Source organism: Lampris incognitus, chromosome 15 (genome assembly GCF_029633865.1).
Source record: "Lampris incognitus isolate fLamInc1 chromosome 15, fLamInc1.hap2, whole genome shotgun sequence".
Lineage (NCBI taxonomy): Eukaryota > Metazoa > Chordata > Actinopteri > Lampriformes > Lampridae > Lampris > Lampris incognitus.
Window position 1 is genome coordinate 14,832,275 of NC_079225.1, and position 19,106 is coordinate 14,851,380.

General features: G+C 55.8%; 1 protein-coding gene across 2 annotated transcripts in view; it reads left to right on the forward strand.

The window, feature by feature from the left end:
* Positions 1-499: 499 nt before the first annotated feature.
* The window catches only part of gphnb (gephyrin b), a 146,757-nt gene continuing 128,150 nt past the window's right edge, over positions 500-19,106 (forward strand). For both annotated transcript variants that reach the window (XM_056294358.1, XM_056294359.1), the window contains exon 1: positions 500-563. In XM_056294358.1, the coding sequence (XP_056150333.1) occupies positions 500-563 (64 nt within the window). The remainder of the gene's footprint in view (positions 564-19,106) is intronic.

Sequence of the window (19,106 nt, forward strand, 5' to 3'; positions counted from 1 at the left end):
CTATGAAGGGCCCCTTTCATCTCCCCAAGTCTGCTGGATGGCATCAAAACGCATTACGTGGGGGTGGGGGGTGGGGTGGGAAATATTGAGTGACATTGCCGACGCAGTGCTAGCCCCGTCTCCCTGAAAGTCTTCACAGGGAATCGGTGGTCTCCATCAGAATTAATCTGGAATCCACACTACTACGGTGGCAGGCGGCCAGCCGAGTGATGTGTGCGGCTCCGAGACGGCCCCCGCAATCTGCCGCGCGCGGCCCCGCGCTATCCGGAGGTGTCCCGATCGCTCGGCTTTCTACTTATCTTGTCTAGCTGTTGCTGTATCCTTTCCCTCCTCCTCCTCCTCCTCCTCCTCCACCACCTCCTCATCATCATCCTCCTCCTCCTCCTCCTCTTCACCAACCCCCCCCCTCCCTCTACCTCCCCCCCCCCCCCCGAAGTTCGATGCGATCGGCTCTTGGCCCTGCCGTGAGTTCTCGGTGCGGGCGACAGCGCTGCTGAACATGGCGTCAGACGGGATGATTTTAACAAACCACGACCACCAAATCCGGGTCGGAGTCTTGACAGGTAAAGGCAGATTTTTATTCCATCGACCGGTTCCGATTCATACCGCGGCTGTCGTTGCACGGATTCGTTTCCGCCGGCGGTCTGCCCGGATCGTCTCCCCGGCCGTCATACATGTCGGTGGTGGGTTTCGCTCGGCGGCGGCGGCGGCGGCTCTCCCGTCTCTCCCGTCTCGCGCTGGTTTTCGCAGCCCCGTCGCGCGCGCCGCTTTGCTTGTCAAGCGCCTCGGAGAAGAAGAAGAAGAAGAAGAAGGCGGACGGCGGTCGCTTTCTTTCCCCAACCGGTATCAATCGGTGTGGGTGCCGACATTGCAACGGGGGTCCATGCGATGGGGGGGGGGGGGGGTAATTGTACAGTCTGCATGCGTTTGTCCGCTCATTGAGATTCCTTGTTGTGGCTTTGTTTTTTTTTTTCCCAATTTTTTTTTTACCCCCTCTGCGAGGAGGCTCCGTTATGTGCGCTGAATAATTCATGCCCGCGTATTGCTCGTCAACCCAGAAAATGACAGCTGACCGTGCGGTGCCAAACATGCTGGCGGTTTTTTGGGGGGCTGCGTTATTGACACCCAGCTGACCACAGCGATTTCCAAGTGATGCTCGCGACAGTTGCTGATGAGCTTATCCCCGTGGCCTGCACGAGAACGGCGGACGCCCGAGTTAATTATGGACAGCCGCTGTTACGCGTTGTGTGATCGGGTGATACGGCCGGTTTGTTGAATGACGGCGCCGAGGGAAGTGAGTTAAAAAAAAAAACGGCACGAGACGCCTGGCCAAAGTGGGGTGCACGAGGAAAATCCGCGGTGCGCGTGACATGCCGCTGAACGCAGGCGTCCTTTTGGCGAGAGGACGGCCGGCTTATTGGAAACGTTCGCTTGCAACGATCGGCTGCGAGAGGCCAATGCTGATTTTTCTTCCCTTTCTTTTTTTTTGTTGCCCCCCACCACCCACCCCCACCCACCACCCACCCACCCGCCGGCCTATTTTTGTAGATTGCTTTGTCATGTTCCCTGTTCTTAACCGTCGTCTGTAATACGGGGCCAAGTCGGCGGTGCTGTCATATGATGGGGGGAAAGAACACAGAATGAATGAGAAATAGGAGGTGGAGGAGGTGGCGGGAGGGGTGGGGGGGGCGGTGTGTGTGTGGGGGGGGTCTGTGCGGACGCGGCATGCACGGAACGAAACGAGGTTCCGCCGTCCGACTTGCCACCGGCGGACTGTGCTGAGGAGAGCCGTGTGGATGTGAACGGACGGGCGACATAGGGGTTCGGGTTCGGTCGGCGGTTCGGCGGAAACACGCGGCCCGCGCTGATCCTCTCGCGTGCGGACGTTTCCGCTCTCTTCTGGAAAATCCGGCCGGATACGGGAAAGGTGGAAACGGGGGGGGGGGGGTATAGCGACTGAGGAACGACTGTAGATTCCTCCTGAAATCTGCCAGGGAAACCCCGCTCTCCCCCCCCCCCCCTCCTTCCCTCCCCTCCTCCCGCCGTGGAGAGAGCGAGAGAGGGAGGGAGGGAGGGAGAGAGAGAGAGAGTGAATGGGGGTTGGGTTGGGGGGGGGCGCTGTCCGTGGTGCTGAAAGAGCCGGCGTCGGTCACAAATCAGTGCGGCACCTTCGCTTCTCCGCCCGCCCCGCCGACGGTAAACACGGCGTCCGACAGCCGCGCTAAGCCCCGTGTGCTGCCTATATATAGGCCGGAGCGGAGGGGTTAATTCCTCCGCGTGTTTGTCATTCTGCGCCCCCGCCCCTCCCTCCCGGTGCCGACCCACCCCCCGGCCCCCATCCTCCTCCCCCGGTGTGATGACAGTTTTTGATCTCGCGACTCCCGCATCCACACGGGCGGATATTGGGACGCAGCCGCCGAGCTCATTAGTCCTTTCTGATTTCACGCGCGTGTAGGCGTGTGTTTGTGCCTTTTAGAGTAGGGGGGGAGGAGGGGGGTTATGAGGGGGGAAATGAAACGCCTAAAGAAGTGACCAATCGGTGCCGCTTCTGTTACCTGTTCAGCGGTGGCGGCCGGATTGAGTCCCGGCTGCACGGACCAGAGTGTTGACGTCCTCCCGGCGGGGGCGTTTTAGGGAAATCATCCGTCCTGACATCAAGAGTTCCTCTGCTTTCTCTGTGCGTCCACCGACTTCCGGTTTCCACTACATACCGGATGTTGGCGCGTGCCGTTGACAATGGCGTATTTTTTTTGGGCGACGCCCGCGAGATTCGCCGTGGGTAGATGTCCAACACGCGCGGAGGGGTGGACAAACTTGCCAGCAAACGGGTGAACAGTTTCAAGTTGTACAAAGCAAGTCACGGCCACAGTTATGAGGGTGAGTATCCTCACCCCCTCATAAGGGGGTGAGTATCCTCACCCTCACAGTTGTGTGCATGTCGCTGACATTTATCCGTGGTAAATCTCGCGGGCATCGCGACAAAGTATGCCATTGTCAATAGCGCCCGTCTACAAACAGGAAACTGGTATGACCGCTGCAGCAGAAACCGGAAGTCAGTGGATTACAGCCACGCACAGAGCCGATTCTTTAGGTGGACTGCACCTTCGCGTGAACACACCACATCGTGGCCTCCAACACAGCTCCGGTCTTCCAGCCCCGGCTTGCGCAGCATTAGTCTGGCCCCGGTATAGGCGCGCGTGAGCAGAATGCTAATGGAGCCTGGACCAGTGCTCAATCTCCCTTCCTAAGAGGGTCAAAGGTCGGCTGTCGCCTCCTTCGCGTAGTCGCCGGGTAGGAGATAAGACCTTGAGCCCCCCTCCTCCATCATTGGGACCCCTGACAGGTGACGGGGCCCGGGGGACGTCTCTGTTAGGACCCCGGACTCACACAGGAGCACGGGACAGGAGGGGGGGCTTCATTAATGTATTTTATAAAGGCTCTCGGGCGGATGTCGGGGAGGAATGAATTGGAAGGAGAGATGGGAGGTGGTGTATTTGTGCGGATAAGGAGGCAGGAGTCACTTGTCAAAGATGTCACACCACAAATGTGAGCTTTGATAGGAGGCGAGGAAAGCTCCTCATGCGGTGCTCAACCTGCTGTGGTATTTTCTTCTCTCTCTGTGTGTGTGCGTGCGTGCGTGTGTATGCATGCGTGTGTGCGTGCGTGCGTGTGTGCGTGCCAGTGACATAGTCGTAAATCTAAAAGTGATATACTGAAGCTCCAAGTCAGCGACAGGCAGAAGACATCCATTTGTGAAAATAAATAAATAAACTCAAATCATACTTCAGATATGCATTTCAATTATATCGTTTCTTGAAGAAATGTTGTTGTTGTTGTTGTTTTGTTTTGGGGGTTTTTGCTACTGGACTGCCATTAGCCCAACACTACAGAGTGGATGAATTCATCAGCGTTTGTATTTGTCTTAGAAAACTGAGGGTTTAGATGGTCTTACCCTGTGGAATCACACCGTATTCTCTCTCTCTCTCTCTCTCTCTCTCTCTCTCTCTCTCTCTCTCTCTCTCTCTCTCTCTCTCTCTCTCTCCCCCCCCCCTTTCTCACACACACACACACGCGCGCACACACACACACACACACACACACAAACCTAAGGTAATCTGCCCCCATGAAGGGTGGACAGTGCCACACTTGATATACAGTTTGATTTTTTTTTGCGCGCACGCCTGTGTGTATGTGTGTGTATGTGTGTGTGTGTATGTGTGTGTGTATGTGTGTGTACCCATGCTGCATGTGGGTTTGTATTTTCACAATCTCACACATAATAGTACGTGTGTGCATGCATGTGTAGTGTGAGTGTAGCGTGTGCATGCGTGTGTGTGTGTGTGTGTGTGTGTGTGTGTAGTGTGTGTGTGTGTAGTGTATGCATGCGTGTGTGTGTGTGTGTGTGTGTGCGTGCGTGTGTGTGCGCGGGTTCCCATGCGTGTGCAGGGTTCTCCTCTGCATGTGACTCTGCCGTGCTCTTTTGTTTATTCGTGCACTAACACCGCGCTCTGGCTGCAAAACATGGCTTAACAAACCCCCCCTCGCCCCAAATATAGCTGCCGTATGCACATACCTCCCAGGATCATGCGGTGAGCAAGGAGGGGGGTGGGGGTTGGAGGTGGTGGAGGCTGGAGGGGGGTGGTGGTGGTGGAGGCTGAGGTTGAGAGAGACACAGGAAGACTGGCTCCGTGCAAAAGGCATTCAGTTGCTGTTAACCCTTGTGAGACCTAGAGTGTGCGTGAGTGCGCGTGCGCGTGCGGTATGACTTGGATTCGCGCCCCGTGCTTCACGGCCCGTGAGAACCGCCACTGACGCCAGAGTGTGTATGGCTAAACTGACGCCCATCCTCAAAGAGATGCGGACACACAACTCGGCATCCAGCCTTCCAATGAGGAGGCAGGATAGGAGGGCTCCACTCTGCGGCAGACAGCGCACGCATTTTTCCCTCTTAAGTCTTTCTGGGGGTTTTTTTCTTCTTCTTCTTCTTCTTCTTCTTCTTCTTCTTCTTCTTCTTCTTCTTCTTCTTCTTCTTCTTCTTCTTCTTCTCCCCTTCTCTCAATTTCTTGCTGCCTCTCTCGTGCACCCGTCTTTTCTCTCTCGCGCTATTCTGCCCTTTCTCCATCTAGCGACGGAGAGGAGCTGAGAGAGATGTGTGGGCGGCTCTCCAAACTTACATGTCTGTCAGAAAGACATGAATCGGCAGGCAGGCTTTCCAAAACAACTACATTTCGATCCCTCTTTCAGACCCGGTGCTAAGCGGGACTAATTCCCCGGCTCTCTGCAGAACGGGCACGGACGGGCTTTCCTTGGGAAGGCTGGCCGTGGGGTTCGCGTCCTCACACGCGTGCTCCGCCGGAAGTCGACCAGAGGGGAAAGGGCTTCGGGTGACGGACGGGAAGAAGGTTTTGGTGGAAACCGGTAGTTCCCCCCCCCCCGGCAACAGCGTTATTTTTAAGACATCTGCGCGTCGAACCGGAAACTACACGCATTTGTTGATACCGCTCAATGCAGCATATGCTGATGACAGCCCCGTAGCACTGAAACGCGTGCAGCTGTCAAGATATTGGAACGACCGCGGATAGCTAGACTCGCTAGCCCTTGGCTAGCCCTTGGCTAACGGGTCGGACCCTTTAGTCGACTGGTTAACGTTGTCGCCCGTGGTGCGGGAGACCCGGGTTCGCTTCCCGGCTGCGGCGGTTCCCGGCTGCTCCCTGAATTCGCAACATTATGTTGTGTTGGGCGTCCGGGTAGCGTAGCGGTATATTCCGTTGCTTACCAACACGAAAATCGCCGGTTCGAATCCCCGTGTTACCTCCGGCTTGTTCGGGCGTCCCCTACAGACACAATTGGCCGTGTCTGTGGGTGGGAAGCCGGATGTGGGTTGCGTTCTGGTCGCTGCACTAGCGCCTCCTCTTTCGGTCGGGGCGCCTGTTCGGGGGGGGGGGTAGTGTGATCCTCCCATGCGTTACGTCCCCCTGGCGAAACTCCTCACTGTCAGGTGAAAAGAAGCGGCTGGCGACTCCACATGTATCAGAGGAGGCATGCGGTAGTCTGCAGCCCTCCCCGGATCGGCAGAGGGGGTGGAGCAGCGACCGGGACGGATCGGAAGAGTTGGGTAATAGGCCGGGTGCAACTGGGGAGGGGAAAAAGGGGGGGAACCCCCCATCCCCCAAAAAATGTTGTGTTTCAGTGTGTGTTTGCAAAAGTGTGTTGTCCTGAAGGAAGTGTGTAGTTATGTTCAAATGGCGTGTCTCTGTAAGGGTGTAAGGGCGACAGCACCAAAAGCAGCGCTGTATGACGCTGCACTGCCAGGCTTTAAGGGTTGCCAGTTTGGTGGTGTTGTGGGGGAAGTGTTGTTTGTCGTTGTTTTTGGCTCATTTTGGTGCTGTGAAAAAAAAATCAAACAACGGGACGCTTAATATGTTCCCTTCTCTATGGCGGCCATTATTGTGTGTGCTTGAGCATTTGAAGGCAATGTGCCCTGGGTGCGTGCGTGCGTGCGTGCGCGTGCGTAAAGCCGAGGTGTAGATTGCGCCTTTATTTTTCCATAGTTAATTTGCACATGGGTTTGTGCGCGTGCACGCACGCTTGCGTGTGCGTGTGTGCGCGCGCGTGCGATAGGATAATAAGTGTTTAATCTGCTTTTCCACATAATTTAATCTTTGGAGTTTTTCCCAAGATCACCTTAACAGCTCAGGCGCTAAAGAGCCTCGCTAGCTAGCGCGGGGGACGGGGAACAGGAGCCGAGTCAGTGAGAGGTGGCCCAGCGTGCCAGACCGCCTTGACCAAAATGAGGAGACATCGTCATCTGTCACTGAATGCCTTGTACGGCTGCCAAGTTGTGGAGCAGCCTTCTCCCCGGGTCTGTCTGCGGATGACGGAGGGGGGGCCGGGCTCGCAGCCTCTCGCTCCCCGCTCGCCACTCACACCTCTTTGACACGTGTAGGAAATCACGCACGTTGTGCTCCTTTCTTTTCCGCGCAGCGCTCATCTTGTTGTTCGTGGTGGTGACTGAGACGGGTCGGGAGGTAAACAGGAAACCGATGTGCCGACTTGTGGCGAAAGCGGAAGTTCGTCACTACGCTTGCGCGCGGAGCCAATTGCACGTTCGGTATCTGGGATGGTGGCGCGGCGGTTAGCGCGGTCGCCTCACAGCAAGAAGGTTCGAGCCCCGGGGTGGTCCAACCTTGGGGGTCGTCCCCTGTGTGGAGTTTGCATGTTCTCCCCGTGTCTGCGTGGGTTTCCTCCGGGTGCTCCGGTTCCCTCCCACAGTCCAAAGACGTGTAGGTCAGGTGACTCGGCCGCACTAAATTGTCCCTATACGCACTAAATTGTCCCTATAGGTGTGTGTGTGTGTGTGTGTGTGTGTGTGTGTGTGTGTGTGTGTGTGTGTGTGTGTGTGTGTGTGTGTGTGTGTGTGTGTGTGTGTGATGGCCTGGCGGCCAGTCCACAGGGTGTCTCCGCGCCTGCTGCCCAGTGACTGATGGGATAGGCGCCACCACCCCCCGCGACCCTGAGAGCAGGGTAGGCGGTGCGGATAATTGATGGATATGTGGGGTAGATGCATGCAGACCGAGCGGGCAGCTGTGAGCGAGCGGCTCATTTGCAAGTGTTGCTAGCAGCCTTTATTTAAAAGCCGTCCGCATTAGCATACGCTATTCATTATCCTGTCCCGCAGCCTGTTAAGGGGACAGGCAAAAAACGCCAAGACGTTGACATGGAAAATGTCGGTCCGCAACCACAAGATGAGTGTCGGCACTGGGTTGACCGCTGATCTAAAAGTGCATGGCGTGAATGGGACTCCGTGGTCTTCCCACGAGCATGAGTCACCTCCCCGCCCCCCCCCCCCGCGCGCAATGCATCGCCCCTGACGTTCAACCTAAATCTGTGGTTAAACTCCTCTTTGGGCTGCTACTGCGGTTTCCCCTGGTGTAGCAAAGGTGGACATCTTCCCGACAACGTGCTGTTTAGGGAGACGTAGACCCGGAGCGGTACGCTGATCCCGGGTCTCTAATACCCGTCCCGTCTGGAGGGTTTATAAATCGTTTATAAACAGCCAGCTTGCTTGTGTTCCGGTGCTATGATGTGGGCTGTGTTGACCTTTCCATGCTCATCTGTCTCCGTCCGCTGTCACCGGCCTGCGGAATGGGGGTGGGGCGGGTGGGCGGGGCTAACTCTGACGGACATCAGCAGAATTGTTGCGTCGCTGTCAGATTTGCCGTACCTGGGTTGACTCTACAGAACTGTGTCTTTTCCTCCCCCTCCCCCATTGTATCCGGCCAATTACCCCCACTCTCCCGAGCCGTCCCGGGCGCTGCTCCACCCCCGGAGAGGGCTGCAGACTACCACATGCCCCCTCCGATACATGCGGAGTCGCCATGCCGCTGCTTTTCACCTGACAGCGAGGAGTTTCGCCAGGTGGAGGTAGCGCGTGGGAGGATCCCGCTATTCCCCCCCAGTTGCCCCTGAACAGGCGCCCCGACAGACCAGAGGAGGCGCTAGTGCAGGGACCAGGACACATACCCACGTCAGGCTTCCCACCCGCGGACACGGCCAATTGTGTCTGTAGGGACGGCCCGGTCGAGCCGGTAACGACACGGGGATTCGAACCAGCGATCCCCGTGTTGTTAGGCAACAGAATAGACCGCTGCGCTACCCGGAAGCCCCCCTGTGTCTTTGTCTTTTGTTCCCATGTTGCAGAAAGGTGTGCTGTGAGAAGGGTTGTCGTTCTCCTGGGTGGGGCTCGCACCTTTTGTTAAACACGGATTTGACCCCCCCCCCCTCTCTCTCTCTCTCTCTCACACACACACACACACACACACACACACACACACACACACACAGAGCTGTCACAGTGGACAGCGGTAAGGCAGGCGGACCACGTGACTAGAATAGACAATGCGGGATCAGGGACACGAACACAGAATGAGAATTAAGTCTTCACTGCAAAGGAATTATTTTCAGCATCGAGTATTGCAGGTGGGGGAGAAGTTTCCTCCCTCCCTCCCTCCCTCCCTCCCTCTCCCCCTCTCTCCCTCCACTTCCGCAGCCCATGGAAATAATCCTCCCTTACTGTAAATAGTCCTTAATTGGAATGCGAGTTGGAGGGAGAGGCATGCAGGCGGTATCTGGCGGACGCGTCTCCTCCGCTCTCACGGGCTCGTGCCAGCTCCCCAGGGAAGACCTCCGCCGGGGCTGGCTGGGGAGCCGTTCCCAGACTGCGTGTGTAGGTTGCTTCCCATTCTCTCACGATGACCCCGGAGCGGCCGGAGTGAAGAGTCGCTGGTGCGATGCCAGAGATGCATTGTGCGTTGCAGGAGGTGCGTCTTACTGCTGGATCTGGTTCTGGTTCTGCTGGAAACATGGGACGTGGCTACGCCGGTTATTTACTTTCCGTTTGCATAAATTTAGTCGAGTTTGGGTCCCGATTGCCCTCAACACTGCACATCAGAGTACATTTTACCCTCCCGCTGATTCCGGGTGATGATTTGAGAGCAGGGCGGCGCGGTGGTTAGCGGGGTCGCCTCACAGCGAGATGGTTCCTGCTGGGTTCGAGCCGCGGGGTAGTCCAGCCTTGGGGAGGTCGCCCCGGGTCCGTCCTCTGTGTGGAGTTTGCATGTTCTCTCCGTGTCTGCGTGGGTTTCCTCCGGGTGCTCCGGTGTCCTCCCCAAGTCCAAAGACATGTAGGTCAGGTGAATCAGCCGTGCTAAATTATCCCTAGGGGAGTGGGGGGGGGTGTGTGGGGGGTGGGGGCTGTGATGGACTGGCAGTCTGTCCAGGGTGTCTCCCCCCGTCTGCCCGCCCCAATGACTGCTGGGATAGGCTCCGGCATCCCCGCGACACTGCGAGCGGGACAGGCGGTTTGGATAATGGATGGATGGATGAAGGGATGGATGGTTCCCAATTGCCCTCAGCAGAGCAGAGTAGGGGTACATTCCATCACCCCGCTGATCCCGGCTGATGACGTGGGAACCCTCACGGATGTGTTCCGATAGCATCACGACAAGTTAAGTGTTTCTCCCAGAATGGATATGTATGGTTTTTTTTTCCTCTCTCTTCTTCTTTTTTTGGTTACAACTCAATTCATTTACATATAGTATGCGCGCGCGCTGCTATGAGGGCCCGTACTGCAGTGTGAGATCCGTCAGAGTCCAGCCTGCCTGCGCTCCCCAACGCGCTGATCACCGGTGTATAGCGATAGCGGAGCGGGCGGGTCCTCCCCACCTCGCTCTCGGGTCGGTCCCGCCGAGGCGCGATAAGCCGCGCGCCGGGAGGAGAGGAGCGGCCGAGAGATGGAGATGGAGATAAAAGATAAGAGCGGGCGGGTTTTTAACCGACGTGTCACTCTGGGAGCTCCGACGCCGGCGGATTCCCTCTCTTGGCCGGAGGTGTTAATTAGAGCTTTGGTTGTGTGTGTGGGGGGGTGGGGGGTGGGGCTAGCGAATGATAAAGGAGAAAGGAGCGGAGGAGAGGGAGGAAGAGAGAGCGATCATTGATTCGCCGGCCGCACCACCCCGTGTTTTTTTTTTTTATCAGTCTCGCATCTAGCGGGTGTGTGAAACGTATACCTCTCTCATGTATTACTCCGGAGGGGGAGGGAGGAGGCTGGGAAGGGGGGGGGGTCACCGCGCCAACATCTGGCATCTATCACCGGCTGACTAGGAGCCAGTTTACTCCCAGCTCCTCATGGACACTCACGCGCTGCATCAGCTCTCCGCAGGAGTTAATGGGAAGGGACTGGCGTATCATCTGCACGCAAAATTGGATTTTGGCGCATGCACTGCACGCGGCGGGGAGGTGTAACGTTGTGTTATTTGTCCGCAGCTTGGTGACACTTGAGCGTACCGCTGCCTGCCGATTGGCTCACTCGGGTGGTGGTTAAGGCTGCGGTGTACCAAGTGTGTGGTTGAAACCGCTGTTATTTATTTAATTATTTATCTATCCCCCCCCCCTTTATTTTTTTCTCTCCCCAGCTGTACTTGGCCAGTTACCCCACTCTCCCGAGCCCTTCCGGTCGCTGCTCCGCCCCCCTCTGCCGATCCGGGGAGGGCTGCAGACTACCACATGCCTCCTCCGATGCATGTGGAGTCGCCGGCCGCTTCTTTTCACCTGACAGTGAGCAGTTTCGCCAGGGGGGATGTAGCAAGTGGGAGGATCACGCTATCCCCCCCCCCCAGTTCCCCCTCCCCCGTGAACAGGAGCCCCCATCCACCAGAGGAGGCGCTAGTGCAGCGACCAGGACACATACCCACATCCCAGATAGCAAAATTGGTGTGGCTCGGACCCGTCCCACACTGACACTTTCATCCGGCCCACATACCGCGTGGAATGATGGCACTTGGGGCGGCCCGCTCCTGTTTGCCAGATCTGGTCCAGAACCAAGCCACACCAATGCCGCATGTGCCACATATTTGCCAAAGGTGGCCCATATTTGTTTTGTGATATTTGGGCCGTATTCACCATTTACCACACGGGCCACCTCAGGCTCACACCCATTTTAGCAGGGCCAGAAGAAGGCCGCCAGTGCCGCATCATTGCCTGAAGTGGCCCACATCCGGATGCTATCCGGGATCCGGCTTCCCACCCGCAGATACGGCCAATTGTGTCTGTACGGACGCCCGACCAAGCCGGAGGTAACACGGGGGATTCGAACCGCCGATCCCCGTGTTGGTAGGCAACGGAACAGACCTCAATGCTAGGCGGACGGACGCCCCCCGAAACCACGACTTTAAGGGCTGGGAGAAATATTTGCGCCCCATCACTTACGCTTGCAAACTCCCAGTGCAGCGCAGCGTCAGCATTACCGCGCAGCAGCATCCATCTTTTCCGGTCTCCCCTCCCGTGCAAATGTGATTTTTCTATCAGAGAATTGGAGCCAAGAGTCTCCCCCCCTCCCCCCCATCCTCCCCCCTCTTGATGTAAAGGCGCAAAGGATAATTCCCTCTCCTCCTTTGTGTGACGTTCAGGTGGTTCTTCACTTCGACAGTAGCTTATCAGAAGAGGCCGGAGCCGGAAGTGATGGTTCACTCTGCCACCGACCGCCCGGCGGACAGCGAACCTGCGAATAAAACGAACCCATGCAGGAGCAGAAATGAAACACGACACCCAAACCGATCCCTTCATATGGCTTTATACCACCACCGACATCACATTTGTTCGCTGTGCCCCCCCCCCCAAAAGCTGACACGTGGCTGCTCATGTTGGAGGTGACAGGAAGTGGACCCAGCAGATGTTGTGGCTCGTCCTGCTGGACGCGTTACTACCAGTAGGGCTGTCCTCGCCTCAGCAAGCCGACTAATCAAACGCTCTCATTATGATTTGTCAAATTAGCAGAATTGCTTCACCCGTCTAATTGTCATCGCATTCATAAAGCCACCTAATAGTCGTGTAACTGATCATTAGATCCAGAGGGCGAGTTTTCATTTCACAGAACCATCCAATACAACGCGGGTGGCCTATTCCGTTGCCTACCAACACGGGGATCGCCGGTTCGAATCCCCGTGTTACTTCCGGCTTAGCAGGGCGTCCCTACAGACACAATTGGCCGTTTCTGCGGGTGGGAAGCCGGATGTGGGTTTGTGTCCTGGTCGCTGCACTAGCGCCTCCTCTGGTCGGTCGGGGCTTCTGTTCGGGGGGGGGTAGCGTGATCCTCCCACGCGCTACGCCTCCCCCTGGTGAAACTCCTCGCTGTCAGGTGAAAGGAAGCGGCTGGCGACTCCACATGTATCGGAGGAGGCATGAGGTAGTCCGCAGCCCTCCCCGGATCAGCAGAGGGGGGTGGAGCAGCGACCGGGACGGCTCGGAGGTGTGGGGTAATTGGCCAAGTGCAATTGGGGAGGAAAACGGGGGGGGGGGAATCCCCGAAAAAAAGTGAGCATTGGAAAAGATCTTTTTTTGTTTCGTGGGAAAGAAAAATCACAATGCCCATTTGCAGGATATCGCAGCACATGTCCCCGTTTCATTCGGTGCACATTTGGGCGCAGCAGCCGGTCTGAAGGCGCAGCAGCCGGTGTGGAAGCGCGGGGCTTTCCAAGGTAGGCCCTCAGCAAAGCATGACGTCATTGCCCAGTCACCAGTCTGCTTCTCCGCCGAGCCCCGAGAATAGCCCGGCCGAGAGAAGTGTGTAGCTGACTCCGGGCGTGGAGCGCCGTGTGACTTCTGGCTGTCACCATTGGCAACGCTTCTTCCTTTCCCTCTTGACATGCTGCCAGGGAGTCCATTGGCTCGTCCCTTGCTCACGCCCCGCCCTGCTTATGGGGGGGCAACCGGATCGGCCATGTCGAAGCGTGGTGTTCTGATCAACGCGTGTATCCCGCGTGCTTTTCCTCAGCTCTTCCCCGGAAGCGGAGACCCGTTTCCGGTCCGTTTCCGCAGCCCACCTGTTTTATTGTGTGCAGAAGACAGGAAGTTGTGTCCACGTTCAACTAAGTGCTCCTTTTTCTTTTTCAAGGAAATTTCCCCCCTTTTTCTCCCCAATTGTATCCGATCAATCACCCCCCTCTTCCGATCCGGCAGTGAGGAGTTTCACCAGGGGGACGTAGCACGTGGGAGGGTCACGCTATCCCCCCCCCCCCCCAGGCCCCACACCAAACAGGCGCCCCGACCGACCAGAGGAGGCGCTAGTGCAGCGACCGGGACACATACCCACATCCGGCTTCCCACCCGCAGACACGGCCAATTGTGTTTGTGTAGGGGCGCGCCCGACCAAGCCGGAGGTAACAACGGGGATTCGAACCGGCGATCCCCGTGTTGGTAGGCAACGGAATAGACCGCTCCGCTACTCCGAAACAATTACGTTGTTTTGAGGCTGTTCAGTCCTCCTGTGGACAGTTTCCTCTCCTGCAGGGCGCTTACATTGGCTATCAAGTGAACACTGTGATGTCATGCATAATTTAGATTACCGACAGTAATTATTTCAGTCGTTGGCTCGCTCACATTTTTTATGTGTGCATTGGTTTCGACCACTCGAATCCATATCGACGCTGATGGAACCAACCCGTGTTCGATGAGAGCCGCGAGACCGGGGAGTTCTCGCGTAAACTCGGCGCACTCTCACTCTTCTGTCCCATTTCATCTCACACCGTCTCCCCTTTTCTCGCTCGCTATTTTTGTCCCCATCTGCTCACCTCTCTCTCTCTCTCTCTCTCTCTCTCTCTCTCTCTCTCTCTCTCTCTCTCTCTCTCTCTCTCTCTCGGTCCTCATCGCTCCCTTTTTTACCTTTGCTCTCCGTCTGAGCTTGTCTTTCAGCAGCTCCACGGCGGAGTGGTAAGAGGAGAGCATGTATGTGTGAATAATGGAGGAGGGCAGCTTCTCCCAAACAAGGTGTGGTTGATGGCTGACCCCTCGCGTGCGCGTGTGTGCGCGTGTTTGTGTGTGTGTGTGTGTGGTCAAGGTGTTCTTCCATTCCCCTCTCCTCCATTATTCAGCGTCAGGCCTTTTCTATGTCCTGCAACCCTCTACCAAAAAAAAAACCTCTCAGATTATGTCACCTGGATATCAAATTTTAATGCATCCTCCAAACCTAGAAACACACACACACACACACACATTCCTTTCCAATATAGTCTCTCTCTCTCTCTCTCTCTCTCTCTCTCTCTCTCTCTCTCTCTCTCTCTCTCTCTCTCTCTCTCTCTCTCTCTCTCTCTCTCTCTCTCTCCCCCCCCTCCCTCCCTGTGCATACACAAACGCACGTACACACCGGCCATCCAAGAGCAAACTTAATTGACATGAGACGACACGGCTCGACTGCCGTGTAGCCGTTTTGAATCATTCATGACATTACGGGCACCATGACTGCCGGCTCTCCAATCTCGGCCTATGACAGCGGCGAGCGGTCATATAATAAGCTGTAAAGGCGGTGCATGCCCAAGGCATTTGAAAATGACGAGAGAATTTGCATACAGTGTAATAATGAACGGAAAATCTATTTTTAATGAGTAACATGAGCATTATTTACATTAAAACGTGTCATTGAAATGTTGTTTTTTTTTCCCCTCCATTTCTTCGATCGTTTTCTTTTCAAACGGCAGCTGCGGTCTGGTTTTCCCACCGCAGTCTGCCGCAGCGGCGAAGCTGCCGAGCGCTCAGCTTACTTCGCGCATGCGCTCTGTGACTCCCGGTTGTATTGGTGGTGAGAAGTATCTTGTGAGCGTGGGAGTTTGGTGGGCGGAAAAGCTGGCTGGGAACCAGCTTATCCGGAAACACACGTGCTCAACACTGCCACCTAGCGAGCTACTTACTCTAAATTGGTGCTTGCTCAGTGAGCTCAGCGCCATACGTTTCAGTACTTGCCAACATGCGCGGCAGTTCGCGTATTATAGAAGTTCCGTTCTGTCCCGTTTTCTCGGAGGACTTTGGAGGAGAAAACGATTATTATTGCAGGACGACGTCCACAACTCCCGAACTCGGCATCACAGAATCAACGAAGAATTTCGTCCGTCACTTTCAAGCTACGAAAAACACGCACGGCTAGCTGGCGGCCCAAAGGTTGGCGAACTGTTCTGTTGGCCATGTCCCCTTTTCTCTGCAGAACGCACAGTCTGGACCACGCCAGGTTATGGCGATTTAAACAATCTCCATACAGCAATGACGAAACACGAGCGTGCACCTGCACACATACGTTGCGTGAGTGAGTGCGTGCGTGCGTGCGTGCTCGGGGTGGGGACGAGGTAGCGTACCCGGCTCCAAAGGTCACCGCTCGCCACTGGCATATGACTATGTGTGTTTGAAGGAGAGCGACAGGGAAAAGAGGGAACTATTTTATCCAGTACCATCGCCCCACCCCCCTCTCCCGACTATCCACCCTCTGCTAATTATTTTGCATATAGAGTCGTGGCCGAACGTTTAGTAGTGGGAAGGTTAAGTGTTGGACGCTGGGTGGCCGTGGCGGTCTATTCCGTTTGCCTACCAACACGGGGATCGTCGGTTCGAATCCCTGTGTTACCTCCGGCTTGGTCGGGCGTCCCTACAGACACAATTGGCCGTGTCTGCGGGTGGGAAGCCGGATGTGGGTATGTGTGCTGGTCGCTGCACTAGCGCCTCCTCTGGTCGGCCGGGGCGCCTGTTCAGAGGGGAGGGGGAAGTGGGGTAAATAGCGTGAGCCTCCCACGCACTACGTCCCCTTGGCGAAACTCCTCACTGTGAGGTGAAAAGAAGCGGCTGGCGACTCCCCATGTATCCCAGATAGCATCCGGATGTGGGTCACTTCAGGCAGTGATGCGGCACTGATGGCTTTCTTCTGGCCCTGACAAAATGGATGTGAGCCTGAAGTGGCCCACATGTATAATAGCAAATGTGGCCCAAATATGCCAAATCAAATGGGGGCCTTTATTTGGCAAAGATGCGGTGCTCTGGGCAACATGTGTTCTGGATGTGACCCCGAAGTGGCCCGCGTGGTAAATGGTGAATATGGCCCAAATATCACAAAACAAAAATGAGCCACCTTTGGCATATGTGGCACATGGGGCACTGCTTGGTTGGCTTGGTTCTGGCCCAGATCTGGCAAACAGGAGTGGACCGCCCAAGTGCTATCATTCCACGTGGTATGTGGGCCGCATGAAAGTGTCGGATGTGGGACGGGTCCGGGCCACAGCAATTTTGCTACCTGGGATGGGAAGAGGCATGTGGTAGTCTGCAGCCCTCCCCGGATCGGCAGAGGGGGTGGAGCAGCGAACGGGATGGCTCGGAAGAGTGTGGGGTAATTGGCCGGATACAGTTGAGGAGAAAAAGGGGGAAAAAAATCCAAAAGAAAAAAAAATGTTGGATGCTGATGTGTGTCCCCCCCCCCCAGCATGTCCGTCTCGATGAAAGTAAAACTACTAATCCTCTGGCTAATCCAGGGGTGTCACTCCCAGCAGCCACTACTCCCCGAAAACACTCTTGCCATAAGCACACCTCAGAAGGATAGGTGGAGAGAGCGTTGTAGGGCGGCTTTCTGTCTCGGTGTGGGGAGTGTGGGGGACACGGGCAGGCAGAGTGGGACGTCACAGAGGCTCTGCTAGTGGTGGTGGTGGGCCTGAAGTAGCTGTGTGTTGAGGTTTGGGTTTTAAGCAGCCAAGCCAGAGCCAAACACCCACCGCCGGCTCCCTACAACTAGCACCAGCCTTGAGAGGAAGGATAAGAGACCTATTCTGTGTGCGCGTGCGCGTGCGCGTGCGGAAGAGGGCGATGCTGTGCAGCCTACATGCTCTGACAGTAGGAAGCGGCAATGTAATTGCTGACACTGTCCAGAGGATTGAATGTAATGAAGGTAGCTGCTTACAGGCTGCTTCATTAGTACATCTGGGCCCGGGGCACTCCCTGTGTGTGTGTGTGTGTGTGTGTGTGTGTGTGTGCGTGTGCGTGTGCGTTGCGTGCGTGCAAGTCTGTCCTGGGAAATAGGGAGAATTGAGTGGAAAACACAACGTGATGCGCGCGCGCACACGCACACACGCAAGCAAACACGCATAAACATTGCCGCCCACCCGCTTGCACATTAACAAATATATCAACAAACATTGGCAGCGCGGACCGTGTTGGTTATAACCTGCGCCATCTGAGTTTATCTCAGCGATGCCTTTGATACCTTCTGGTTGTATTTCGTAACAAAGCTGTGCCTGTGAAACCGTGACTGTGCTACAACCTCCCGGTACTCGCTGGTTCCTCGTCACCGAGCCCCGGCTCTTTCAAGACGGCTGCGTTTGGGTACGGCGCGCCTCTTCAGCTTCGGCCGCACTGAGGCAAACGGAAATTCTCGAAATACTGCCTCGCAGTACTCAGCCCTGTTGACATGCTGATAATAATGTAGCATGCACGGATAAGTAGACACGTTGGTCCTTGGCTAACGGGTCGGACCCTTTAGTCGACTGGTTAACGTTGTCGCTTGCGGAGTGGGAGACACGGGTTCGCGTCCCGGTTGTGGAGGTCCCGCACTGCCCCCCCCTGAATTCACTACATTGGTGTCAGAAGTGGGATGGTGAGACCGTGAGGTCATCGGAAGCGCGTGAGGGAGCTGATAGCGCTTCCCGAAGGAGGGGGGTAGGGTAACGTGCATGGATAAGTTGGTCCTTGACTAACCCTTAGTCGGTCCGGGATCGCCACAGCCGGGACGCGAACCCGTGTCTCCCACTCCGCAAGCGACAACGTTAACCAGTCGACTAAAGGGTCCGACCCGTTAGTCAAGGACCAACGTGTCTACTTATCCATGCACGTTATAATATGTTGAATCTAAAGATGAGATTATGTCTGCTAAAAATGTTATCACCACACACTGCTACAGCTGGAAGCCCCCCCCCCCCAGTAAGTGGCAATAACTGGACTCACTGTTAGCATGGCGTTAGCATAGTGTTGCATCGTGCATTGCTGCTGCATAGCGTGGGGGGCTGCAGAGTTCCTCTTTGTTTTGTACCTCTGTTAGCATGGTGTTAGCGTAGTGTTGCTTCGTGCGTTGCTGCATAGCGTGGGGGGCTGCAGAGCTCCTTTGTTTTGTACCTCTGTTAGCAAAAAAAAAAAAAACCTCTGTTAGCATGGCGTTAGCATAGTGTTGCCTCATGCGTTGCTGCTGCATAGCATGGGGGGCTGCAGAGTTCCTCTTTGTTTTGTACCTCTGTTAGCATGGCGTTAGCATAGTGTTGCCTCATGTGTTGCTGCACAGCGTGGGGGGGCTGCAGAGCTCCTCTTTGTTTTGTACCTTTGTTAGCATTGTGTTAGCATAGTGTTGCCTCATGCGTTGCTGCATAGCGTGGGGGGGGGCTGCAGAGCTCTTCTTTGTTTTGTAGCACCGATTTCACGATTAGCGTCGACACAATGCGCTTTAGCCTCAGCTGTGCTGATCAGTCTTTTTTGTTTTTGCCTTTTCACAAGTGTGGCTGGCATGAAATGGGATTTATGCGCAGGGAGGGAACAGGGCCGGTCACGGGGAGGGCAGCCGTCGGACCAGAGGGTGATGAGACCGCCATCTTCACCACATGGGACCCTCTTTTACCCGAACACAGTGACGGTGCCGTTTAGATTAACTTTTCCACTCGGTGAACAATGTGTCACTCACAATATGGCTGTGTCGTTGGCTTTGGAAATTGCCTTGACAGTTGTTACCTCTCGAGACATGTTTGCTTTGCTTGGGTTACGGC